We start from the raw sequence: 26,992 nt of genomic DNA on the forward strand, positions 1-26,992 counted from the left end.
TAAAAAAAATAGATACGAGTATATGTATAAATCGCGATTTCAAATGAAAAACTACACTTACCCAAATCTTTGTCTTCCCATGTCTTCTTCGCGTCTAACAAGGCATTGTAAATCTCCTTTGACGGCTCAGTACCCGAGAACACGTAGTACCTCGCGCGCACTCGTTTGAAGAACTCCATGGCTGAGTAGTAGGAGTTTCCGTGATGAGGCACATACGTCAGCTCCATGTAAACTGGAGCTACTGCCTTCTTCTTACTGGGAGACTCCGTTATCCTACTCTTGGCCTCTTTACTCTTCTCTTGGTTGAGCTTATTCTTGTTCGCAACTGAGCTAGCTTGTTTCTTTGGAGTGCTCTTACCGTCCACAGGTGGCATAATAGGACTAGGTAAACCTAAAGGCTTGCCCCATGACTCTATTGGGTCTTTAGATTTACTTTCGCTGCTGAATTCGTGCTTTTCTGTTCTAGATTCTTGTTTGGAACTAGAGGTAGATGTTTCAGTTTTCTTTACTTCGGATTTAAGGTCTTTCAACGTTATAGTTTCTTCCTTTGATGACTTAGTTTGTGAAATACTCGAGTGACTTTCTTCACCTAGTTCATATTTAGCGGTAATATTAGAAATTACTTCTGATCCACTAACTTTTTTGTGCTCTTCTATTGCCTTTTCGAAATGTTCGTCTGCCTCCCTCAGGAAAGTAACATCAGATTTTACTATTCGCTGTGTTACTTCAGATTTTAGTTTTTCATGAGTCAAAAAATCTTCAGTTAATTTGGATAAAGGTTTCTCAATCGTATGCAATTCAGTTTTTATCTCCGAGTGACTAGAAGATGTGCAGGAATCATCTTCAGGTAACTGACCATAGATCGATGTTGACATAGGATCAGTCGTAGTACTGTAATGCTTTTCGAGTACCATTTCTTCGTTTAATTCTTGATGTTTTGTGTCTAATTCAAAACTGAGGTTTGACCTGGGTGAGTGTGCTACTTGTGACTTTGTACTACTTGGGCTGCCAGGTCCGTCATCGTCACTGTAGTACATGCCGCTACTTTCTGTTGTTCCCCAAACTTGGGCAGCTGCCCTTGACCCTCTAGAGCTAATATCTGACGGTGGTGATGAAAGCCCCGCGTGATCCAAATCGTCACTAGCTGCAGATGAACTGCGCATATCACCCGTCTTCGAAGATAGTTTTGAGAACGACTTTTCACTTTCTCCTCGGTCTATTATTTCTTCATATTCTTCTTTGATTTCTGAAATTGTGGTTTTAGTTGATTTAGTCGTTTTTGTCACACCGTCGCTGCCTTTGCTTACCGTCGTCGTTTCAACTGTGACCTTCATCTTTTCAGGGCTAATAACCTCTTTGGTAGTTACTACGGTTATAGTTTGAGTTATTTCATTATCTCCCTCCTTAATAACTTTTGTATACGTATCTGTGTCAGTAGTTATTTCACCTACGGGAGATCGCTGTTTCTTCGGCTTGGTTTCAGGCTTTGGTTCTTCCTTTTGCGCCAAGGGTAAATTTTCAAGAGTTGGTTTTGCCTCTGATACAGGTTGCTTTTCAATTTCTTCTAATTCTTCTGGTGTCCAGTCGTCAAGCCCAGTTCCTATAGGCAGATAAGTTATTTGAGTTCTTACATCCTTCGTCGTTTCGACTGAGCCATCTTCCTGAGCATTTTCTGTCAATGTTTCTGTAACAGTTTTGACTGCAATCTCATTAGTTTCGTTGTTCTTTAATTCTTCTTTCGTCACATATCTGGTGACTGTTTGAGTAACTTTACGTCCATGCTCAGTAACGATATTTGTCTTTTTATCTACTGAAGTTTTAATTTTGCCAGTGGAATGGAGCCCTTGTAAAGCTGCCTGTAAATCACTATCTGATGTTTTCTGGAATTCTGAAATAGTAATCTTGACATCTTTTGTAGTTTCTGTGGAACCATCGGGATATTCGTCGACAGTTACCGTTTCTACGGTTGTTCTTACTCGTTTTATGCTCTTATCTGCACTGGCCAGTGTTTCTTTCTTAGTTTTAGTTGTGATTGTACGTTGAATTGTTACTGTTCCTTGCTTGATTTCTTCATTCTTAACATCTGATTCTTCAGTCGTATCTTCTACAATCTCAGAATCATCTATATATGTGTCCGTTATTTCTGCGTCATCTTGAGTTGGCTGTGGCGTTTTAAGGAAAACGTCGGCAATCGATATTTTTTCACTCTTTTTAGTTACTACTGTTCCATCGGGGTGTTCATCTTCTATAACTGTTCTAATAGTAGTCTTAACTTTCCTAGAATACGTCTCAGCATTCTCAAATTCTTGCCTAATGGTAGTAATGGTGGTTTTCCTCACAATAAAAACGCCATTTTCGGTAACTTCTTCAGTTTCTGAACTTGTGTGCTCGTCCGGCTTTCCAACAGGAGTAAAACCTCCTAGATGTTCGTCAAAGGTTTCAGTACTGTAGTCGGCAACAGAAAGCTTGACGTCTTTAGAAACTTCGGTAGTTCCATTTGGAAGCTTAGTTTTGGTGAGTACTTCAACGGTTGTCCTAATTTTCTTCTTCGATCCATCAGACGATGCCAATATTTCTTTAGTAGTGGTAGTGGTGATGATTTGTTTCACTTGTTTTCCATCTCGCATCACTATTGTCTCCTTCGTATCGACATTTACTGATTTATCTTCTACTTGAGGGAAATCTGTGAGGTCTACTTGAGGAGCATCTGTTTCGATATCGTTTATGGCCGTGTTTACATCTACCGTGGTTTTTGCAGATCCATCAGGATATCGATCAGTTGTTGTGACAGTCGTTACAGTTTTGATTTTCTTTATTACTCCATGACTGTTGGAGTATTTTGTTTTAACAATTCTGGTAACAACTGTTCTCTTTATAACTAAGTTTTTCTCTTTTATTTCCTCTGTTTCTGTAGACTCCGTTTCTTCAGGCTCACCTACTAGAGACAACTCTGATAGTATAGCTTCTACTTGGCCACTATCACTCATTTCATCAGTAGTGTCTATGGGCACACTCTCGCTTAAGCCTTGAACTGTTGTTACTTGAATAGTTTCCAGATTTTCCTCAATGATAGACACTTTTTCACTTGTTTTCGTAATCACAGAGCCATCAGGGTGTTCATCTTCAATTCTAGTAATTACAGTAGTCTTAATTCTTTTGACGTTCTTCTCCTTATTATGGAATTCTTCTTTAATAGTTGTGACGGTTGTTTTACGTTTAATAGTTATTCCATTGTCTGTAACATTTTCGACTGCCGTAGTTACATCTTCTAATGGCTTCCCAATTTGTTCGTAGTTTTCGGTTTCCTCATCAGTTGATTCTAGCTCATAATCAGATACAGAGACCCTTACCTCTTTAGTGATTTCTGTAACACCATTAGGTAAATGAGTCTCAGTCACAATTTCAACTGTAGTTTTGACTTTTTTCCTACCTTTGTCCTCAGATGACAAAATTTCTTTAGTAGTCGTTGTTGTTATAACTTGCAATACACTTTTCTCATTTCTGACGATACTTTTCTCCTGTTTGTCTACAGTAATTGACTTATCAACTACCGTGTAATCTGTAAGATCAGGTGAATCGACTACTTCTTCAACTTCTATATCTGTAATAGATGTACTGCCATCTACTTTAGTACGAGAAGAACCGTCGGGGTAACTGTCTGTAGTAGTTATAGTTGTAACAGTTTTCAATTTCCTTGGAGTTCCATGGCTATCTGCATACGTCGTTTTAATAACTTTGGTGACTATAACTCGCTTGATAATAAATGTATCCTGTTTAACTTCTTCAGAATCAATTGATTCTGTTACTTCGGGTTCTCCAAGAATAGATAAACTACTAAGAGCTTGTTCTATATTGCTTGTATCTGCAACTGGCTCCTCAGTTTTCACTTCTACATTTCTTTGTACATCTTTAGTACCATCGGGGCGTTCTTTGGTAATAGTAGTTTCAACTGTTGTTCGTATTTTCTTGGTTTCATTAACTTTTAGCGTTTCTTTTTTGGTAACAGTAGTGACAGTTTCCATAATATCAACATTATTTTCCTTTACTATTCGTTTGCTTACGTCAGTATCTATAGTAGTTGTTTCAACGTCATCGTCAGATTCATCTGATTCCGAAATATATTGAACTTGAGCGGGCAAATCAGAGGTTACGGAAGACTCCTCTTTTCTAGTTTCTTTAGTTTGGCTACTCGTTTCAGTTTCAGACTTATCACTTTCGAGGTAGAGTTTATCTATTCTACTATCTTTGGCATATAAATCCATTTGTGAGGTAGATTTAAGACTGGAAGAACATTCCGACAGTAAAGTTTGAGTATCTGTCGTAGTGATAGTTGAACCATCTGATCCCTTGCTCAGTGTTGTTGTTTCTATGGTTGTCTTAATATTTTGTGGTGTACCATCTTCCCTAGAAATCACTTCTTTAGTCGTCACAGTAGTAATTGTTTGAGTTACAACATTCTCACCTTCTTTGATGATTTTGGTAACAGTATCAGTTTCCGTCTTTATTTTACCCATGTTTTGCATAAGAGACATTAGATCTGATTCACTCTCCGCTGCTGAATCCTTAATCGGTTTCGGTACTTTCTCAGTGGACGTTGAAATCCTTTGAGTCAATACGTCTTCGCCTACATGAACTACTTTAGTTATTGTTTCTTCGGTGCCATCAGATTTATCGTAAGTAACTTCGCTTTGAACGCCTTCACTTACTTTGATATCTTGAAAACTGCTGGGAGTTTTTGGTAACGGGCTAACAGGTACTGTAGGTGGTGTAGAAACTCTATCACCCTCGGAATAAACTAGTAAAGATTCCATTCCCTCGGTCTTAATTCCTTGTTGTACTGTGTCATCACTAAATGCCTTATGAATCGATGCCATTAGCTGCATAGCATCGTCTTTAATGTGCGTTAGACCATCACCTTTCGACATCAACTGATCAATGTCCAAAGGAATGCTATGGACTCCAGAATCTGATGCTTCCGAAAGAGGTATTTCGTCTTTTGGAGATCCCAACTCTGTTCTTGTAGAGTCAGGTACTGTTTTAGACACTTCCATTTCTTTTAATGTAGATGTATAAGGTTCGTCGCTAAATCTGCTGAATCTACTGCTACTGATAGATTGTAATGTTTCAGAATCAGAAAACATTTTAGATCGTTTGTCTTTTTCGGTGGTTTCGAAACTGTATTTTTCTTCTAAGCTAACTTCTTTGGATACGTCTTCCGATGAATCATGCAATGTCATACTATCTCTGTCTACGCCACTATCAATTGTAGACATTGATGATAATTTATCTGATGCATCTCTTAGCTTTTCATGCTCTATTGATCTCTTTTTGATAGAATGAGATTTAGTTTCTTCGCTAGTTGATTTATGACTTATTTCGTGTAAGGAGGACTCGTGTTTTGAAAACTTGTCAGTTTGCAATGTTTGCTTACTCCCACTAATTAATCGGTCTTCGTGTAAATCTTTCCTAGACTCCATACTAGAGTAACTTTCATCAGATTCTGTTACATGGCTAATGCTTTCAACTGTATGTTCTTTATCTGTTTCAGATGTCAGTTTTGATTCCGACGTAGATTCAATTTTTATGATTTTAACTGCCTTATCCTTCTCATCTACATCTTTTTCGTCAGCTGTCATTTCCTTTGTTTCCTTTCCAGAAACTTTGGCTTCTTTGCCTACTTCAGTCAAAAGCGATTTTGTTTCTGACGCGGTAAATGGCTTTTCTTCGTCTACTTTTTCAGAAGAGCTAATAATTGTTTCTTCCGACTTATCAGTACTTGGAGTAGTGTCAACTGATGTTTCAATGTCAAATTTTCGAGATTTATCAGGAGTAACAATCTTTTTATCCGCTACATCCTTTTCACTGTGCAACGGTAATGGACTCGATGCCAGATCAAGTCGTGCCTTTTCTGATAGGATCTGATCAGACGGCGTCAGACTGATTGCCTTTTCAGATGAGACTTTATCAGATGGTACTGGGCTACCCGCTTTATCAGAGGGTGTTGGACTAAGTGCCTTTTCTGAAGGAACTAAGCTGGGTGCTCGTTTAGATGGTGCTTTCTCCGATAGTGTAGGGCTAGGTGCCTTTTCAGTTGCCTTATCTGATGGAGTTGGACTTGGCACCTTGTTTGACGGTACCGGACTAGCGGCTTTCTCAGGGAACTTGTCAGCCTTGTCTGTGGGTTTACCAATGTCAGCAATCAACTTATCAAGAGCTGGATCAATTAGTTCTTGTATCACAGCACTGGATACGATACCCTCCAGATTTTGCACGCTTGTCGAGCAAATAGTTTCTTCGACGAGTTTGTCTGATTTAGTTGAAACTGTTGGAATAGATGCGTGATCAAATGATGAGGTCTTGTCAGATAGTGCAGGACTTGGTACCTTTTCTGAAGGCGCCTTGTCAGATGGTACCGGACTTGGAGCTATTTCTGATGAGGCCAAGCTACCAGCTCTTGAAGATGGCGCTTTTTCCAATGGCGTTGGGCTCACTGCTTTTTCTGAAGGAGCCAGTTGTTTGTCAGATGGTACAGGGCCTGGAGCCTTCTCTGATGGGGCTTTCTCTGATGGTACTGGACTTTGTGCCTTTTCCAAAGGCGCCTTCTCAGATGGTGTGGGACTTAATGCCTTTTCCGATGGTGCTTTATCCAACGGTACTGGGCTGTGTGTATCTGAAAGAGCTTTGTCAGAAGGCACAGGGCTGACTGCTTTTTCTGAAGGTGCCTTTCCAGATGGATCCGGGCCGGAAGCCTTCTCTGATGGAGCCTTGTCAGATGGTGCTGGGCTGGGAGTGTTCTCTGATGGAGCTTTGACAGATGGTACCGGGCTGGAAGCCTTCTCTAATGGAGCCTCATCTGATGGTATTGGGCTGAAAGCCTTCTCTGACGGAGCCTTGTCAGACGGTACCGGACTGGAAGCCTTCTCTGATGGTGCCTTGTCAGATATTACTGGGCTGGGAGCTTTCTCTGAAAGTGCTTTTTCAGATGGTGTAGGGCTTAGTGCCTTTTCTGAAGGTGCTTTATCAGACGGAGGAGGGCTAGGCGCTTTATCCGTTGGTACTGAGCTAAGGGCTTTCTGAGATAAAACTTCCGATGGAGCTTTATCTGCTTTGTCTGAAGGTACTGGGCTAGGTACCTTCTCTGAAGGTGCTTTATCCGATGGGGCCTCATTGGAAGGTACCGGGCTAGGGGCCTTCTCTGATAGAGCTTTGTCAGATGGTACAGGGCTGTGTGATTTCTCTAAAGGTGCCTTTTGAGACGGTGTAGGGCTTAGTGCCTTTTCTGAAAGTGCCTTATCCGACAGGACCTTGTCAGATACCGGACTTATGGCTTTCTCTGATGGAACCAAGCTAGCTGCTCTCGAAGAAGGCGGTGACGGTACTGGGCTAGGGGCCTTCTCAGATGGTACTGGGCTAAACGCCTTTTCAGAGGAAGCCTTAGCAGAAGGATCTGGGCTTACTAATTTCTCTGAAGCCTTTTCAGACGGTTCAGGGCTAGGCGCTTTGTCCGAAGGCACTGTGCTGTGCTGTGCTGTGTGTGTGTCTGGTTTTTCAGATAGAGATTCTGATGGAGCTTTATCAGACGGAGCAGGACTTGGCGCCTTGTCAGATGGTACCGGGCTTGCCGTTTTCTCTGAGGGAGCCTTGTCAGATGGTACCGGGCTTGGCGCTTTCTCTGAGGGATCCTTGTCAGATGGTACTAGGCTTGGAGCTTCCTCTAAGGGAGCCTTGTCAGATGGTACCGGGCTTGGCGCTTTCTCTGAGGGATCCTTGTCTGATGGTACTGGGCTTGCCGCCTTCTCAGAGGGAGCCTTGTCAGATGGTGCCGGGCTTGAAGCTTTCTCAGATGGAGTTTGTTCCGATGGCACTAAGCTAGCTGCTCTTGAAGATGGCGCCGATTGCGCAGGGCTAGAAACCTTATCAGATAGTACACGGCTAGATGCTTTGTCAGCTGGTACCAAGCTAGGCGCCTTTTCGGATGGTGCCTCTTCAGACGGTGTAGGGCTTATTGCCATTTCAGATTCTTGATCTGACGGTGCAGGACTAGGTACATTTTCAGATGGAGTCATTTCCGGGGGCACTAAAGTTGTTGCTCTTGAAGATGGTGCCGATGGTACTGAACTGGATGCCTTTTCCGATGGTACTGGGCTAGGTGCCTTCTCCAATGGAGCCATGTCTGATGGTACGGGGCTCGACGCTTTTTCCGAGGGGACCTTGTCTGATGGTGCCGGACTTGCCGCTTTCTCTTGCGAAGCCTTGTCAGATGGGACCTGGCTTACCACTTTCTCTGAAGGAGTCGTGTCAGATGGTTCTGGCATTGGTCCTTTGTCTGATGGTATTGGGCTTGGTGCTTTCTCAGAGGGAGCTTTGTCAGATGTGACTAGGCTTGTGGCCTTCTCTGAAGGGGCCTTTTCTAATGTCATAGAAGTTCGTTTCTCTAAACTTGAACTAGTGGAATTCTCAGATGGCTCTGGGCTATGCTCGCATGGACTAGGTGCGTCTTCAGAAGGTACTTTTTCAAATGGCATTGGACTACAGATCTTTGCCTTTTCAGACGCAATTGGACTGATTGGCTTTTCAAATGGCGTTTCGTCAGAAGTTTGATTTAGTAGTTTGTCATGTTCTGTTGTTTCAGTACAAATAACATCCAATAGAGGTAAGCTAGTTGGCTTTTCAGGAGGAATGGGACTTGGTGCTTTGCCGTCAAGTTTTTGTGTAGGCGCTGGACTAATGTCAGACGGTACTGGACTAACACTTTTCTCCGTGGGAGCCTTTGCAGATGGTGTTGGGCTATATACCTTCTCAGAGGGAGTTTTGTCAGATGGTAATGGACTAATTGCCTTTTCTGAGGGAGCCTTGTCAGATGGAGTTGGACTACGTGCCTTTTCAGAGGGAGCTTCGTCAGATGGTGCGGGACTGGGTTCTTTTTCAGAAGCAGCCTTGTCAGATGGTGCTGGACTGACTGCTTTTTCCGAGGGACCCTTCTCAGACGGTGTTGGACTATGTGCCTTCTTGGAGGGAGCTTTGCCAGATGGTACAGGACTGGGTGCCGTCTCCGAGGGAACCTTGTCCGATGGTACTGGGCTGGGTACCTGCTCAGAGTGAGATTTGTCAGATGGTGCTGGACTGATTGCTTTTTCCGAGGAAGCCTTGTCAGATGGTGTTGGACTATGTGCCTTTTCAGAGGGAGCTTTGTCTGATGGTGCGGGGCTGGGTGCCTTCTCAGAAGGAGCCTTGTCAGCTGGTACAGGAGTAGATGCCTTCTCAGAGGGGGCTTTGGGGCTTGGTGCTTTTTCTGATGTCACTAAACTGGATACTTCTTCAGAATGTGCCTTTTCCGATAAAATTGGGCTTGGTGCTTTTTCCGATGCTTTGTCAGAAGGTACAGGGCTTGGTGCTTTCCCTGGCGTTACAATAATTTTATCCTCATCAGGTTTAGTATCATCTTTGATGATTTTATCTATTCCATCGACCAACGATTCTTTTATAATGTGACCTATACCTTTTACACCAGATACTAATACGTCAACTATCCCATCCTTATCTGTTGATACTTCATGGTCATCTCTATGTGTGTATAGAGTTGATTCGAGTACATTCATTTCCTTAGAAACGACGGATTCTTTCTCAACGTGGATCTCTTCAGAGTGCGTCGCGTGCTGGGATGACTTAATTTGCTTTGTGGTCTCTTCCTGTTCCGATCTATCACTGAGAACCTCAGGACTTGGAGGTTGTACATCAACTGACACGAGCGTAGAAGTACTTAGATATTTATCTGTTAATATTTTGTCAGTCACAATTGAAGTTTTATCTTTTTCAGCTGTTAATGATATATCATCACATGAAGGTTTTTCGGGAATAATTGCTGGTTCCGATTTTTCAGAGGGGCTAGTAGCGTCATCAGTTTTCTTTGTTTCTGGCGAAACAGGTGGCGTAGTAGGCTCCAATTTACCTACTTTATCTGTCGTACCAATCGGTTTATCGGAAGGCATATCCTTCAAAATGTCTTCGATAGTCTTTTCTTTCGTAATTGAAGAAGCAATCGCATCGGTTTTGTGAACTTTATCGTCAAATTGTGTCAACATATTAGTAAGCATGAACTTTTCTGCGCCTGGTTCAGTTAAATCTTCATCTACTAGATCAGGAGAGCCAGGTTCATCATAAATATCTACCTGATCTTCAAAAGTAACTTTTTCAAATGGTGTTGGCTTAGGTGATTTATCAGAAAGCACTAAGCTAGGTCTCTTTTCTGATAATGTAGGGCTAGGTGCCTTTTCTGACGAAACTAAGCTTGGTGTTCTTTCAGACGGAGCCTTTTCTGATAAAGTTGGACTAGGCGCCTTTTCAGAAGGTACTGGGCTCGGTGCTTTTTCAGATGGAGCTTTGTCAGATGGCACTGGGATTTGTGCTTTTTCTGATGGAGCTTTATCAGATGGAGCCGGACTTGGCACTTTTTCTGAAGAAGCCTTCTCTGATGGTACTAGACTTAGAGCTTTTTCAGATGGAACTAGACTGGGTAGCCTTTCAGATGGAGTCTTTTCTGATAATGTTGGACTTGGTGCTTTGTCAGATAGAACCGGACTTCGGGCCTTGTCTAATGGAACCTTATCAGATGGAGCTGGGCTTGGCACTTTCTCCGATGAAGCCTTGTCAGAAGGAACCGGGCTAGGCACTTTCTCCGATGGAGCTTTGTCAGAAGGAACCGGGCTAGGTGCCCTTGCATATGGCGCCTTTTCTGATAATGTTGGACTTAGCGATTTGTCAAATGGTTCTGGACTGTGCACTTTCTCAGGTAGGACCTTTTCAGAAGGCACAGGGCTTAATGCCGTTTCAGAGAGAGCCTTTTTAGATGGGGCTGGACTGGACGCAGCTTCAGATAGGGCCTTCTCAGATGATACCGGGCTCGATGCCTTTTCAGATGCAGCTTTGTCTGATGGCGTAGGGCTTGGAGCTGTATCTGATAGAATTAAGCTTCCTGCCCTCGAAGTCGGTACATTTTCTAATGGAGTCGGGCTCGGCTCTTTGTCAGACGGTACTGGACTGTATGCTTTTTCCGATGGTACTGGACTATATGACTTCTCTGATGGGGCCTTGTCAGTAGGAGCTTTGTCTGATGGCGTAGGGCTTGGAGCTATGTCTGACATAATCAAGCTTCCTGCTCTCGAAGACGGAGCTTTTTCCGATAGAATCGGGCTAGGAGCTTTATCACACGGTACTGGACTGAGTGATTTCTCTGACGGGGCCTTTTCCGACGGGGTCTTTTCAGATGGTACTGGGCTAGTTGCCTTTGCAGTTGGAGCCTTGTCAGATGGGGCTGGACTGGACGCCGCTTCAGATAGGGACTTCTCAGATGGTACCGGGCTGGATGCCTTTTCAGATGGAGCTTTGTCTGATGGCGTAGGGCTTGGTGCAATATCTGATAGAATCAAGCTTCCTGCCCTCGAAGTTGGCGCTTTTTCTAATAGAGTCGGGCTTGGCACTTTGTCAGAAGATACTGGACTGTGTGCTTTCTCCGATGGTACTGGGCTTGAAGCTTTTTGCGATGGGGCCTTATCAGAAGGAGTTCTGTCAGAAGGAGCTTTATCAGAAGGCGCCTTATCGGATAGAGCGGGGCTCGGAGCTTTGTCAGATGGCTCTGGGCTGAGTGCCTTTTCTGAAGGCGCCTTTTCCGACAATGTTGAGCTTGGAAGTTTCTCTGATGGTTTTGGACTAATTGTTTTCTCTGAAAGGGCCGGTTCTGAAGGCGTGGGGCTTGTCATTTTCTCTGTAGGAACAAGAGTGGGTGCTCTCTCAGATGGTGCTTTATCCGACAATTTTGGGCTCGAAGCCTCGTCAGATGGTATTGGACTGATTGCTTTCTCTGAAGAGGCCTTTTCTGATGGCGCAATGCTTGTTTCTTTTTCAGATGTTCCTGGGCTTCTTGCTTTCTCTATAGGAGCTCTGTCTGATGGTGCAGGACTTGATGCTTTTTCCGATGGATCCATATCAGATGGTGTAGGGCTAGGTGTCTTTTCCGAAGGGACTAGACTTGGTGGTCTTTCAGAAGGAGTCTTCTCTGATAATGTGGGGCTAGGAGCCCTTTCAGATGGTACCGGGCTAGGTGCCGTTTCTGATGGTGCCAGGCTTCGTTTCCTTTCCGACGGTGACTTCTCTGATAATGTGTGGCTAGGCGCTTTGTCAGACGGCACTGGGCTTGGTGTCTCCTCAGATGGTGTAGGGCTTAGCACCTTTTCTGATGTGGCTTTGCCAGTAGTTAATGGACTAAGTGCTCTCTCAGACGGTGCCTTCTCTGATAACGACGGTACTGGGCTGGGAGCCTTCTCCGATGGCACCTTTTCAGACGGTACTGGGCTAGGTGCCTTCTTCTCCGATGGGGCCTCCTCAGATAGTACTGGGCTGGATGCCATCTCCAATGGGGCCTTTTCGGCTGGTACTGGACTGGAAGCCTTCGCCAACGGGGCCTTTTCAGACGGTACTAGGCTGGGCGCCTTGTCCAACAGTGTCTTTTCAGATAGCACTGGGCTGGGTGCCTGCTCCGATGGGGCCTTTTCAATCGGCACTGGAGTGGTAGCCTTCTCCGACGGGGCCTTTTCAGACGGTACTAGGCTGGCAGCCTTTTCAGACCGTTCTGGGCTTGCTGCCTTCTCCGACGGGGCCTTTTCAGCCGGTACTGGGCTGGGTGCTTTTTCCGATGCGGCCTTTTCAGACGGTACTGGGCTGGGAGCCTTCTCCGATGGGACTTCTTCAGACAGCACTGGGCTGAAAGCCTTCTCCGACGGAGCCGTTTCCGATGGTACTGGACTGGGAGTCTTCTCCAACGGGGCCTTTTCAGACGGTACTGTACTGGGTGCTTTCTCCGATGGGGCCTTTCCAGATGGCTCTGGGCTGGGAGCCTTCTCCGATGGGGCCTTTTCAGATAGCACTGGGCTGGGTGCCTGCTCCGATGGGCCCTTCTCCGCCGGGGCCTTTTCAGACGGTACTGGGCTGGGTGCCTGCTCCGATGGGGCCATTTCAATCGGCACTGGAGTGGTAGCCTTCTCCGACGGGGCCTTTTCAGACGGTACTAGGCTGGCAGCCTTTTCAGACGGTTCTGGGCTTGCTGCCTTCTCCGACGGGGCCTTTTCGGCCGGTACTGGGCTGGGTGCTTTTTCCGATGCGGCCTTTTCAGACGGTACTGGGCTGGGAGCCTTCTCCGATGGGACTTCTTCAGACAGCACTGGGCTGAAAGCCTTCTCCGACGGAGCCGTTTCCGATGGTACTGGACTGGGAGTCTTCTCCAACGGGGCCTTTTCAGACGGTACTGTACTGGGTGCTTTCTCCGATGGGGCCTTTCCAGATGGCTCTGGGCTGGGAGCCTTCTCCGATGGGGCCTTTTCAGATAGCACTGGGCTGGGTGCCTGCTCCGATGGGCCCTTCTCCGCCGGGGCCTTTTCAGACGGTACTGGGCTGGGTGCCTGCTCCGATGGGGCCATTTCAATCGGCACTGGGCTGGGAGCCTTCTCCAATGGGGCCTTTTCAGACGGTACTGGGCTGGGTGCCGTCTCCGACGGCGCCTTTTCGGACGTAACTGGGCTGGGGGCTTTCTCCGATGGGGCCTTTTCAGATAGTACTGGACTGTATGCCTTTTCTGATGGGGCTTTTTCAGACGGTACTGGGCTGGGTGCTTTCTCCGATGGGGCCTTTCCAGAGGGCTCTGGGCTGGGAGCCTTCTCCGATGAGGCCTTTTCAGACAGGACTGGGCTGAGTGCCTGCTCCAATGGGTCCTTCTCCGACGGGGCCTTTTCGGACGGCTCTAGGATGAGAGCCTTCTCCGAAGGGGTTTTTTCAGACAGCATTGTGCTGGTAGCCTTCTCCAACGGGGCCTTTTCAGATGGTACTGGGCTGGGTGCCTGGTCCGATGGGGCCTTTTCAGATGGCACTGTCCTGGGCGCCTTCTCCGACGGGGCCTTTTCAGACGGTACTGGGCTGGAGGCCTTTTCCAACGGGGCCTTTTCGGATGGTACTGTGCTGGATGTCTGCTCCGATGGGGTCTTTTCAGACGGCACTGGGCTGGGAGCCGTCTCTGATGGGGCTTTTTCGGATGGTACTGGGCTCGGTGCATGCTCCGATGGGGCCTTTTCCGACGGTACTGGGCTTGGGGCCTTCTCCGATGCGGCCTTTTCAGACGGTACTGGGCTGGGAGCCTGCTCCGATGGGGCTGTTTCAGACAGCACTGGGCTTGGAGCCCTCTCCGATGGGGCTTTTTCAGACGGTACTGGGCTGGAGGCCTTCTCAGATGGGGCCTTTTCAGACAGCGTTGGGCTGGGAGCTTTCTCCAATGGGGTCTTTTCAGTTGGTACTGGGCTTGATGCCTGCTCCGATGGGGCCTTTTCAGACGGGACTGAGCTGGGAGCCTTCTCTGATGGGGCTTTTTCAGACGGTTCTGGGCTGGCAGCCTTCTCCGAAAGGGCTTTTTCAGACGGTACTGGGCTGGGAGCCGTCTCCGATGGGGCCTTTTCTGACGGCACTGGGCTGAGCGCCTTCTCCGACGGGGCCTTTTCAGACGGTACTGGGCTGGCAGCCTTTTCAGACGGCACTGGACTGGGTGCCTTCTCGGAAAGGGCTTTTTCAGACAGCACTGGGCTGGGAGCTTTCTCCAATGGGGTCTTTTCAGTTGGTACTGGGCTTGATGCCTGCTCCGATGGGGCCTTTTCAGACGGGACTGAGCTGGGAGCCTTCTCTGATGGGGCTTTTTCAGACGGTTCTGGGCTGGCAGCCTTCTCCGAAAGGGCTTTTTCAGACGGTACTGGGCTGGGAGCCGTCTCCGATGGGGCCTTTTCTGACGGCACTGGGCTGAGCGCCTTCTCCGACGGGGCCTTTTCAGACGGTACTGGGCTGGCAGCCTTTTCAGAGGGCACTGGACTGGGTGCCTTCTCGGAAAGGGCTTTTTCAGACAGCACTGGGCTGGGAGCTTTCTCCAATGGGGTCTTTTCAGTTGGTACTGGGCTTGATGCCTGCTCCGATGGGGCCTTTTCAGACGGGACTGAGCTGGGAGCCTTCTCTGATGGGGCTTTTTCAGCGGGTTCTGGGCTGGCAGCCTTCTCCGAAAGTGCTTTTTCAGACGGTACTGGGCTGGGAGCCGTCTCCGATGGGGCCTTTTCTGACGGCACTGGGCTGAGCGCCTTCTCCGACGGGGCCTTTTCAGACGGTACTGGGCTGGCAGCCTTTTCAGACGGCACTGGGCTTGGTGCCTTCTCGGAAAGGGCTTTTTCAGACAGCACTGGGCTTGGAACCTTCTCCGATGGGGCTTTTTCAGACAATACTGGGCTGGAAACCTTACCCGAAAGGGCCTTTTCAGACGGTACTGGGCTGGGAGCCTTTTCCGATGGGGCTTTTTCAGACATCGCTGGGCTTGGAGCCCTCTCCGATGGGGCTTTTTCAGACGGTACTGGGCTGTGGGCCTTCTCCGATGGGGCCTTTTCAGACGGTACTGGGCTGGGAGCCTTTTCAGACGGCACTGGGCTGGATGCCTTCTCGGAAAGGGCTTTTTCAGACAGCACTGGGCTTGGAACCTTCTCCGATGGGGCTTTTTCAGACAATACTGGGCTGGAAGCCTTACCCGAAAGGGACTTTTCAGACGGTACTGGGCTGGGAGCCTTCTCCGATGGGGCTTTTTCAGACAGCACTGGGCTTGGCGCCCTCTCCCATGGGGCTTTTTCAGACGGTACTGGGCTGGGGGCCTTCTCCGATGGGGCCTTTTCAGACGGTACTGGGCTGGGAGCCTTCTCCGATGGGGCTTCTTCAGACAGCACTGGGCTTGGAGCCCTCTCCGATGGGGCTTTTTCAGACGGTATTAGGCTGGAGGCTTTCTCAGATGGGGCCTTTTCAGATAGCGCTGGGCTGGGAGCTTTCTCCAATGGGGTCTTTTCAGTTGGTACTGGGCTTGATGCCTGCTCCGATGGGGCCTTTTCAGACGGCACTGGGCAGGGAGCCTTCTCTGATGGGGTTTTTTCAGACGGTACTGGGCTGGGAACCTTCTCCGAAAGGGCCTTTTCGGACGGCACTGGGCTGGGAGCCTTCTCCGATAGGGCCCTCTCAGACGGCACTGGGCTGGGAGCCTTCTCTGATGGGGCTTTTTCAGACGGTACTGGGCTGGGAGCCCTCTCCGATGCGGCTTTTTCTGACGGTACTGGGCTGGGGGCCTTCTCCGATGGGGCCTTATCAGACGGCACTGGGCTGGGAGCCTTCTCTGATGGGGCTTTTTCAGACGGAACTGGGCTGGGAGCCTTCTCCGATGCGGCTTTTTCAGACGGTACTGGGCTGGGGGCCTTCTCCGATGGGGCCTTTTCAGACGGTACTGGGCTGGGAGCCTTTTCAGACGGCACTGGGCTGGGAGCCTTCTCTGATGGGGCTTTTTCAGACGGTACTGGGCTGGGAGCCCTCTCCGATGGGGCTTTTTCAGACGGTACTGGGCTGGAGGCCTTCTCAGATGGGGCCTTTTCATACAGCTCTGGGCTGGGAACTTTCTCCAATGGGGTCTTTTCAGTTGGTACTGGGCTTGATGCCTGCTCCGATGGGGCCTTTTCAGACGGCACTGGGCTTGGAACCTTCTCCGATGGGGCTTTTTCAGATAGTACTGGGCTGGAAGCCTTACCCGAAAGGGCCTTTTCAGACGGTACTGGGCTGGGAGCTTTTTCCGATGGGGCTTTTTCAGACAGCACTGGGCTTGGAGCCCTCTCCGATGCGGCTTTTTCAGACGGTACTGGGCTGGGGGCCTTCTCCGATGGGGCCTTTTCAGACGGCACTGGGCTGGGAGCCTTCTCTGATGGGGCTTTTTCAGACGGTACTGGGCTGGAGGCCATCTCAGATGGGGCCGTTTCAGACAGCGCTGGGCTGGGAGCTTTCTCCAATGGGGTCTTTTCAGTTGGTACTGGGCTTGATGTCTGTTCCGATGGGGCCTTTTCAGACGGCATTGAGCTGGGAGCCTTCTCCGGTGGGGCCTTTTCAGACGGCACTGGGCTGAGCGCCTTCTCGGACGGGGCCTTTTCAGACGGTACTGGGCTGGCAGCCTTTTCAGAAGGCACTGGGCTGTGTGTTTTCTCGGATGGGGCTTTTTCAGACAGCAATGGGCTTGGAACCTTCTCCGATGGGGCTTTTTCAGACAGTACTGGGCTGGGAGCCTTTTCCAATGGGGCTTTTTCAGACAGCACTGGGCTTGGAGACCTCTCCGATGGGGCATTTTCAGACGGCATTGGGCTGGGAGCCTTCTCTGATGGGACTTTTTCAGACGGTACTGGGCTTGGGGCCTTCTCCGATGGGGCCTTGTCAGATGGTACTGGGCTGGTTGCCTGGTTCGATGGGTCGCTTTCAGATGGCACTGGGCTGGGCACCTTCTCCGACGGAGCCTTTTCAGACGGTAATGGGCTGGCAGCCTTTTCAGACGGTACTGGGCTGGGTGCCTTCTCCGAAGGGGCTTTTTCAGACGGTACTGGGCTGGAGGCATTCTCAGTCGGATCCTTTTCAGACAGCGCTGGGATGGGAGCTTTCTCCAATGGGGTCTTTTCAGTTGGTACTGGGCTTGATGCCTGCTCCGATGGGGCCTTTTCAGACGGGACTGAGCTGGGAGCCTTCTCTGATGGGGCTTTTTCAGACGGTTCTGGGCTGGCAGCCTTCTCCGAAAGGGCTTTTTCAGACGGTACTGGGCTGGGAGCCGTCTCCGATGGGGCCTTTTCTGACGGCACTGGGCTGAGCGTCTTCTCCGACGGGGCCTTTTCAGACGGTACTGGGCTGGCAGCCTTTTCAGACGGCACTGGACTGGGTGCCTTCTCGGAAAGGGCTTTTTCAGACAGCACTGGGCTGGGAGCTTTCTCCAATGGGGCCTTTTCAGATGGTACTGGGCTTGATGCCTGCTCCGATGGGGCCTTTTCAGACGGCACTGGGCTGGGAGCCTTCTCTGATAGGGCTTTTTCAGACGGTACTGGGCTGGGAGCCTTCTCCGATGGGGCTTTTTCAGACAGCACTGGGCTGGGAGCCTTCTCTGATGGGGCTTTTTCAGACGGTACTGGGCTTGGGGCCTTCTCCGATGGGGCCTTTTCAGATGGTACTGGGCTGGTTGCCTGATCCGATGGGTCCCTTTCAGATGGCACTGGGCTGGGCACCTTCTCCGACGGAGCTTTTTCAGACGGTACTGGGCTGGAGGCCTTCTCAGACGGATCCTTTTCAGACAGCGCTGGGCTGGGAGCTTTCTCCAATGGGGCCTTTTCAGATGGTACTGGGCTTGATGCCTGCTCCGATGGGGCCTTTTCAGACGGCACTGGGCTGGGAGCCTTCTCCGATAGGGCCTTTTCAGACGGCACTGGGCTGGGAGCCACCTCTGATGGGGCTCTTTCAGACGGTACTGGGCTGGGGGCCTTCTCCGATGGGGCCTTTTCAGACGGTACTGGGCTGGCAGCCTTTTCAGACGGTATTGGGCTGGGTGCCTTCTCCGATGAAGGCTTTTCAGACGGCACTGGGCTTGGAGCCTTTTCTGATGGGGCTCTTTCAGACGGTACTGGGCTGGGGGCCTTCTCCGATGGGGCCTTTTCAGACGGTACTGGGCTGGCAGCCTTTTCAGACGGTATTGGGCTGGGTGCTTTCTCCGATGGTGGCTTTTCAGACGGCACTGGGCTGGGAGCCTTTTCTGATGGGGCTTTTTCAGATGGTACTGGGCTGGGAGCCTTCTCCGATGGGGCCTTTTCAGACGGTACTGGGCTGGCAGCCTTTTCAGACGGTATTGGGCTGGGTGCCTTCTCCGATGAAGGCTTTTCAGACGGCACTGGGCTTGGAGCCTTCTCCGATGGGGCCTTTTCAGACGGCACTGGGCTAGCAGCCTTTTCAGACGGTACTGGGCTGGCAGCCTTTTCAGACGGTATTGGGCTGGGTGCTTTCTCCGATGGTGGCTTTTCAGACGGCACTGGGCTGGGAGCCTTTTCTGATGGGGCTTTTTCAGATGGTACTGGGCTGGGAGCCTTCTCTGATGGGGCCTTTTCAGACGGCAAGGGGCTGGGGGCCTTCTCCGATGGAGCCTTTTCGGACGGTACTGGGCTTGGGGCCTTGTCCGATGGGGTCTTTTCGTACGGTACTGGGCTTGGGGCCTTCTCCGATGGGGCCTTTTCAGATGGTACTGGACTGGTTGCCTTGTCCAATGGGGCCTTTTCAGATAGCACTGGGCTGGGCGCCTTCTCTGACGGGGCCAATTCAGACGGTATTGGGCTGGCAGCCTTTTCAGCCAGTACTGGTCTGGCAGCCTTTTCAGATGGTACTGGGCTGGGTGCCTTCTCCGATGGAGCCTTTTCAGACGGCACTTGGCTGGGGGCCTTTTCTGATGGGGACTTTTCAGACGGTACTGGGCTGGCAGCCTTTTCAGCCAGTACTGGTCTGGCAGCCTTTTCAGACGGTACTGGGCTGGCAGCCTTTTCAGCCAGTACTGGTCTGGCAGCCTTTTCAGATGGTACTGGGCTGGGCGCCTTCTCCGATGGGGCCTTTTCAGACGGCACTGGGCTAGCAGCCTTTTCAGACGGTACTGGGCTGGGTGCCTTCTCCGAAGGGGCTTTTTCATAGTGTACTGGGCTGGGAGCCTTCTCTGATGGAGCCTTTACAGATGGTATTGGGCTAGGTGCCTGCTCCGATGGGGCTTTTTCAGACGGTACTGGGCTGGGAGCCTTCTCCGATGGGGCCTTTTCGGACGGTACAGGGCTTGGGGCCTTCTCCGATGGGGCCTTTTCAGATGGTACTGGGCTAGTTGCCTTGTCCAATGGGGCCTTTTCAGATAGCACTGGGCTGGGCTCCTTCTCCGACGGGGCCTTTTCAGACGGTACTGGGCTGGCAGCCTTTTCAGGCAGTACTGGTCTGGCAGCCTTTTCAGATGGTACTGGGCTGGGTGCCTTCTCCGATGGAGCCTTTTCAGACGGCACTGGGCTGGGGGCCTTTTCTGAAGGGGCCTTTTCAGATGGTACTGGGCTGGTTGCCTGGTCCGATGGGGCCTTTTCAGACGGTACTGGGCTGGGAGCCTTCTCCGATGGGGCTTTTTCAGACAGCACTGAGCTTGGAGCCTTCTCTGATGGGGCTTTTTCAGACGGTACTGGGCTGGGGGCCTTCTCCGATGAGGACTTTTCAGATGGTACTGGGCTGGGCGACTTCTCCGATGGGGCCTTTTCAGACGGTACTGGGCTGGCAGGCTTTTCAGACGGTACTGGGCTGGGTGCCTTCTCTGGTGGGGCCTTTTCGGACGGTACCGGGCTTGGGGCCTTCTCCGATGGGGCCTTTTCAGATGGTACTGGGCTGGTTGCCTGGTCCGATGGGGCCTTTTCAGACGGTACTGGGCTGGGAGCCTTCTCCGATGGGGCTTTTTCAGACAGCACTGAGCTTGGAGCCTTCTCTGATGGGGCTTTTTCAGACGGTACTGGGCTGGGGGCCTTCTCCGATGAGGACTTTTCAGGTGGTACTGGGCTGGGCGCCTTCTCCGATGGGGCCTTTTCAGACGGTACTGGGCTGGCAGCCTTTTCAGACGGTACTGGGCTGGGTGCCTTCTCCGAAGGGGCTTTTTCATAGTGTACTGGGCTGGGAGCCTTCTCTGATGGAGCTTTTTCAGATGGTATTTGGCTAGGTGCCTGCTCCAATGGGGCTTTTTCAGACGGTACTGGGCTGGGAACCATCTCCGATGGGGCCTTTTCAGACGGTACTGGGCTGGGTGCCTTCTCCGACGGCGTCTTTTCGGATGGTACTGGGCTTGGGCCCTTCTTCGATGGGGCCTTTTCATATGGTACTGGGCTGGTTGCCTGCTCCGATGGGGCCTTTTCAGGTGGCACTGGGCTGGGAGCCTTCTCCGAAGGGGCCTTTTCAGACGGTACTGGGCTAGGGGCCTTCTCCGATGAGGCCTTGTCAGATGGTACTGGGCTGAGTGCCTTCTCCAATGGAGCCTTTTCAGATGGTACTGGGCTGGGAGCCTTTTCCGATGGGGCCTTTTCAGACGGCACTGGGCTTGGAGCCATCTCTGATGGGGCTTTTTCGGACGGTACTGGGCTTGGGGCATTCTCCAATTGGGCCTTTTCAGATGGTACTGGGTTGGTTGCCTGGTCCGATGGGGCCTTTTCAGATGGCACTGGGCTGGGCGCCTTCTCCGACGGAGCCTTTTCAGATGGTACTGGGCTGGCAGCCATTTCAGACGGTACTGGGCTGGTGGCCTTCTCCGATGGGGCCTTTTCAGACGGTACTGGGCTGGCAGCCTTTTCAGACGGCACTGGGCTGAGTGCCTTCTCCGAAGGGGCTTTTTCAGACAGCACTGGGCTTGGAGCCTTTTTCGATGGGGCCTCTTCAGATGGTACTGAACTGGTTGCCTGCTCCGATGGGGCCTTTTCAGGCGGCACTGCGCTGGGAGCCTTCTCCGAAGGGGCCTTTTCAGACGGTACTGGGCTGGGGGCCTTCTCCGAAGGGGCCTTTTCAGATGGTACTGGGCTGAGTGCCGGCTCCGATGGGGCCTTTTCAGACGGCATTGGGCTGGGAGCCTTCTCCGAAAGGGCTTTATCAGACGGTACTGGGCTGGGAATCTTCTCCGATGGGGCTTTTTCAGACAGTACTGGGCTGGTAGCCTTCTCTGTAGGGGCTTTTTCAGACAGCACTGGACTGGGAGCCTTCTCCAATGGGGCTTTTTCAGACGGTACTGTGCTGGGAGCCTTCTCCGTTGGGGCCTTTTCAGACGGCACTGGGCTGGGAGCCTTCTCCGTTGGGGCCTTTTCAGACAGTACTGGGCTGGAGCCTTTCTCAGACGGGGCCTTTTCTGACGGTATTAAGCTGGGAGCTTTCTCTGATGGGGCCTTTTGAGATGGTACTGGGCTAGAAGCTTTCTCCCATGGAGCCTTTTCAGATGGTACTGAGCTTAATACTGCCTCATCTGAAGGGGTTTTTTCCGAAGGTGCTTTATCTAATACCGTTCGGCTAGGTGACTTTTCCGAAGGGACCCTGTCTGATGGTGTAGGGCTTAATGATTTTTCTGACAGAGTCTTCTCTGATAATGTAGGGATAGGCATTTTGTCAAAAAGAAGTGGGCTTACTGCTTTTTCTGAAGGAACGAGGCTAGGTGCCCGTTCTGACGGTATTTTCTCCGAAAATGTAGGGCTAATTGCCTTGTCAAATGGGGCCTTCTCAGATAGTATAGGGCTAGATGCTTTGTGAAATGGGGCTTTTTCAGATGCTACTGGACTTGGTGCTTTCTCAGATATGGCCGTCTCAGATGGTACTGGGCTTGGTGCTTTTTGAGAAGGTTCTAAACTTGTGGCTTTCTCAGATGGTACGGGGCTAGGTGCTTTCTCCGAAGGAATTAAACTTGGCGCCCTTTCAGAAGGCGCCTTTTGTGATAATGTCGGACTAGGTGCCTCATCCAATGAAGACTGTTTATCTGCTAAATTTAATTCTGTTTCTAGGCTGTCGATGATTTCAGTCTGCTGTTTTTGCGGACTAAGGTCCTTCTCAGGTTTATCTGAAAGTGGCGTTGTTTCTGTAAGCTCGTCGGATGTCACGTCTTCGTCTTTCTCCTCTTTTTCTGGACTCAGTTTTTCATGTAATTTATCAATGCCATCCAAAATTCCTGAGTCCTTATCAATTCTCAAGCCCTTCGAAGTTACGTCGATAGTTTCTTTACTTATACTTGTTTCAATAGATTTAGCAAAGTCGGTTGTATGCTTTACGTGTATTTTATCATCTATGCCTTTTTCTGTTACACTGTATAGTTTCGATATGCTTTGAACTTTTTCACCATCGATCGACACCTCTGGCTGAATTTCCTTTTCTATACCTACTTGCTTTTCATCAAGTTTGTCAGAAGTTTCAGCCTCTTTCAGGAGGTGCTTTTCTAATACCTTGTCAGTTTTTTTGAATATTTGACTGGATATATCACTTACTACTTTAGTAGCTGTTTCAATGATACTTGATTTTCTATCTTCGTGAGATTCTTCAGTATCGTCTTTTTCCTTGTCAAGAGAAAGTTTACTTTCTTTCAACGAAAGTAGGCTATATTCTTTTTCAGGGCTTTCTTTTTCTTCTCTATGTCCATTTTGGATATCAACATTGTGACTTTCATGCACATCAGCCGTAGTCACGGTCAAATCTTCATATACTTGAGCAGTCTTTGTTTTGTCTGTGACAGTCAAATCTTTATAAGTGCTACCTACTTTAGCAAAATGGTCTGCTTTTATCTTATCTTCGACTATACTCTGATCAATCTTCTCTGGACTGGGTTCTTTCGAGTGAACCTTGCTGAGAAGATCATCAGATTTGAGGATGTTTTTATCGATGGTGACGGTTTCTTCAACATCAGATTCATGGACTTGTTTGCTATCCATTTGAGTTGACTTTTTGTCTAATACCTTTTCTTCTATCTCTTGCATATCTTTTTGTAATTTAAGGCTCTTTTCAGTTCCATCCAACGTCTGCTGAATTTCGTGGTAATCAGTTGAAGACATACCATTTTTAAGAACCTCGTGATCTTTAGTAACTGTTGTCATTTGTTCCTTAACTTCACTAGATATGTCTTTTTCTGTTGATAATATTTCATCATGCAACTTTTTAGTCTCTTGGCTTGTGACAAAGTCTACTACATCTGAAGAATGTACTGCTTCATCTAATTTCGTCGCGACCTCATTGACAGTCTTTTTGGATGTTACACTCTCTTCAAGCGTGTCTTTTTCTAGGTAATCAATACTTGTTCGTTTCTTGTCAAATAGTATTTTTTGAGATATTGCTTCTTCCTTTTTCTTAAGGTCAGCCATTCTCTCTTCTAATTTTTCTAGCGTTTTTGCTGTTTCCAAAGAAACGCTAAGTCTTTTCTCTGATTTTTCTTCTATAAAATGTTGACTGTCGTCTTTTTGTTCATCTGTTTCAACTAACTCTTGTACTGTTTCCTTAATTACTTTAGTTAAATCATCCTTTACTTTCTTTTGGTCATGCATGTCTTCTTTGATTTCACGTTTAGTTCGCTTGCCCTCACTAAGTACAGTTTTGTCTGAAACTTCACTTAAATCTTCAGATGCAATTGATCTTGCAGGAGAAATCTCTTTGACCATATCAGCAGTCTCTTGTTTAGTATCTTTGTGTTTTTCTTCTTTTAGAGCTGTCTCACTTGAGATTAACTGCTTCGTTGCTTCAATAGCACTTGCTATCGTATCCGCTTTAAACAAGTGTTCAGGAGACTTCTGAAGCATAACTGGGGACTTTTCAGCCATGATTTCTTCTAAACTCTTATCAGATTTTAATACTTCAGCGACATCCGCAACAATTTTTTCTACGTCTTTAGGGCTTAAAGGAGGCCTATCTATGCCTTCTAACTTACGTGCCTCTTCAATTTCTTTTTCGACATCTTCAGGTATTGAGGGTATTTTATCTGCAATAATCTCTTCAACAATAACTATTTCATCTTTGATGGGAGAGTCTACAGTAGTAATATGAGTCTCTCTTAATTGTTCTGTGTATTGTCCATAGTTGAAGTCTGTATCATCATACTCTTTGACTGGTTCTAGTTCTTTCACAGCGAGGACTTTACTCGGTTCTGGGTACATTGGTGATTCTGGTGCTGATCCCGGAGTAACCATCACCAGCTCAGCATGCGACGGACGCTCCACAGTTTTTAAAACCACATCATGTTGACTTCCTGTGAAGGACGTTGCAGCTTTCATTTCTTTAATAGGCAGGTCTTTAGGTACTTTAATTTCATGAATAAAACCAACATTTGGTTTCCGTTTAAATATATCTTCTTCAACCGGGGTTTTCTTTTCTTCATATGTTCTGTAATCTACTTCTTCATGTAAAGGCAAGTCTGCGACTTCATCGGGTGTTTTAACTATTTCTCTTAATGGCGCTGGTATTGTTTCTAATTTTGGACTCTTTGCTTTAATGTCTATAAGCGTTTGTGGGGGAACTACTTCCTTTGTTTCTTCTTTGACATGTTTTTCTTCTACTTGCTGATCTTCCTTGATTTCATCAAGAGTTATCCTCTCATCTTCTGGTAATGTTGGCGCTGTGGTCGCCCCAGATTCGATAGTAGTCGATATTTTTTCATCGGGTTGTGATTCCTGCATTACATTAAGTTCTAATGAATCTTTAGGTTTGACAGCACCGTTTTTGCTATCTGAAGTTTTCTTTTCACTACTGTGGTCCTGCTTTTCTTCAACACTGATAGAGTGTTCTTTTGATTCTTGTTTAATATCTGTTTTCAACTCTATTGTTGGTTTTTCACTAACGTGCTCCTCTTTGAAATCATCCTTCTTCTTTTCTGATTCTTCCTTATCTTTAATGTGCTTTTGTAATTCATCCTCACGTTCTTGACTGGCCTCGTGATCTGCGATAGAATCTTCAGTGTATTGTTCAACTTCTTCTTTTTCAATAATTAAGTATTCCTCTTCAAATTCTGCATCAGCTGCTGTTTCAATTTTTGTGTCATCTATTATTAGTTTTTCAATATCAGAACGTCCCACGAATTCCACTTTTTCTTCAGCCTCACTGTCTCTATTAAATACGGCTTCAATCTCTCTTACAATCTCTTGCTCCTCCCTATCATCTAATTCTTGTAGTTTAATATCGTCAAGTGACTTAGACGTGTCCTCGTCTGATTTTTTGGCGTCTTTTAGAATGTCTTCGTAATTAACTCTTTGGAGTCCTTTTAGTTTCGAGTCCACTTTCACTGATTTCATAGATTTCGTGGGACTTTTCATAGCTTTCATTCCTTTCACTGGTGAAGCTAGAGGTCGTGGTCTTCGTGAAATAGGTTCACGTTTTACCTTAGGTTTATCTACAGTCTTCTGAGTGGTATCCCGTTTGGGAGATGGCAGTTTGTATTTTGATTCCATGACCCTGCGGTTCGCGGCTTCTTTAGTGCTTTTAGCTGGAGTACTTCCGGGGCTCAGTTTTCTTGTCTTAGCTTTAACTCTATCTTTTACAGTTGGTTGAATGCCGGAGATGGTCGATTTAACTTCTGCTGTCTTTTTCGGAGTGGCCGGCGGCGATTTCTTATCATCACCTGGCTTTTTTTCTAATAAACTAGTACTTGTTTTCTTTTCGGTTTTCTGTACCGCAGTTCGGTGACTAATTTTTGTCCTAGTAGTCGCACTAGTCGTTTCACTTTTTCGTACCTCTAATTTCTTACGTTCCGTCTTTTTCACTTCCTGTTTTGATTCCGTTTTAACTTCCTTTACCTCTTTTTCTTCAGTCTTATCGATTCGTTTCTTCTTTTCCGCTACTTTTTCTTTTTTCTTTGCTTCTTTCTTTTTACTATCTATCACAGTGCTCTCGTACTGAGCAATTTTATCATCTAATTTGGTCTCTACCCTGCCTGTGATGGCCTCTTGCAGCACAGATTCAATTTTCTTTTCCTCGCCGTCAGTCAGTTCGCTGAGTAACTTATTATCTATGATGTTTTTCTCATCTTTAACTTTTGGGGGAGGTTCGGGTTCTGCAATTTTATCGTCTTTCGTTTTATCTATTTTTTCTTTGCTTATAGTCGTCCTGGTACTTTTGACTCTTGTCGTAGTTGTAGGTTGTGGGGCCGGAGGTGCAATTTGTCGGCCCGTGCATGTCGGGTGCTGTAGGAACTCAAGATGTTTGAGTTTTTCTAGGCCTTCGAAGATTTTATGCTGTGGGGTTGAGCCTGGGAACATTATTCGGGTGATGGTGTCGTCAGGGTTGGCTGGTCGCCATACGAGGAGAGCGCAGATGGAGACGAGATTGGGGATGGGGAAGTTGAAGGCGCTGGAGACGCTGGCTCCCTCAAAGAGCTTTTGTTCACTGTTGTGCCATTTCTTGAGGAAGTCCCGCACGTGCTTGGAGTCCTTGGACGGATTCAGGACGTACATGTCGAGTGTACCTGAAACGTGAAGATTAAGCTTTTATTATGTGCCAACAGTTTCAATAAATATTCGATGTTGCTTAATTAGGTTATTTTGTAAAAGTGGCCAACTTTGTGGCACAAGTTGGCTTAGGGCTACGATAGCAT

The 26,992-nt window shown here is 48.1% G+C and overlaps 1 protein-coding gene across 7 annotated transcripts in view; it reads right to left on the reverse strand.

Annotated features, from left to right (window-relative positions):
• Positions 1 to 26,992, reverse strand: part of LOC133527248 (microtubule-associated protein futsch-like) — a 286,179-nt gene that overhangs the window by 8,321 nt on the left and 250,866 nt on the right. For 5 of the 7 annotated variants that reach the window (XM_061864160.1, XM_061864163.1, XM_061864162.1 and 2 more), the window contains one exon: positions 62 to 26,863. In XM_061864160.1, the coding sequence (XP_061720144.1) occupies positions 62 to 26,863 (26,802 nt within the window). The remainder of the gene's footprint in view (positions 1 to 61; positions 26,864 to 26,992) is intronic. The other 2 variants (XM_061864161.1, XM_061864164.1) reach the window with 2 other exon arrangements.

This window comes from Cydia pomonella, chromosome 17, assembly GCF_033807575.1.
Source record: "Cydia pomonella isolate Wapato2018A chromosome 17, ilCydPomo1, whole genome shotgun sequence".
Taxonomy (NCBI): domain Eukaryota; kingdom Metazoa; phylum Arthropoda; class Insecta; order Lepidoptera; family Tortricidae; genus Cydia; species Cydia pomonella.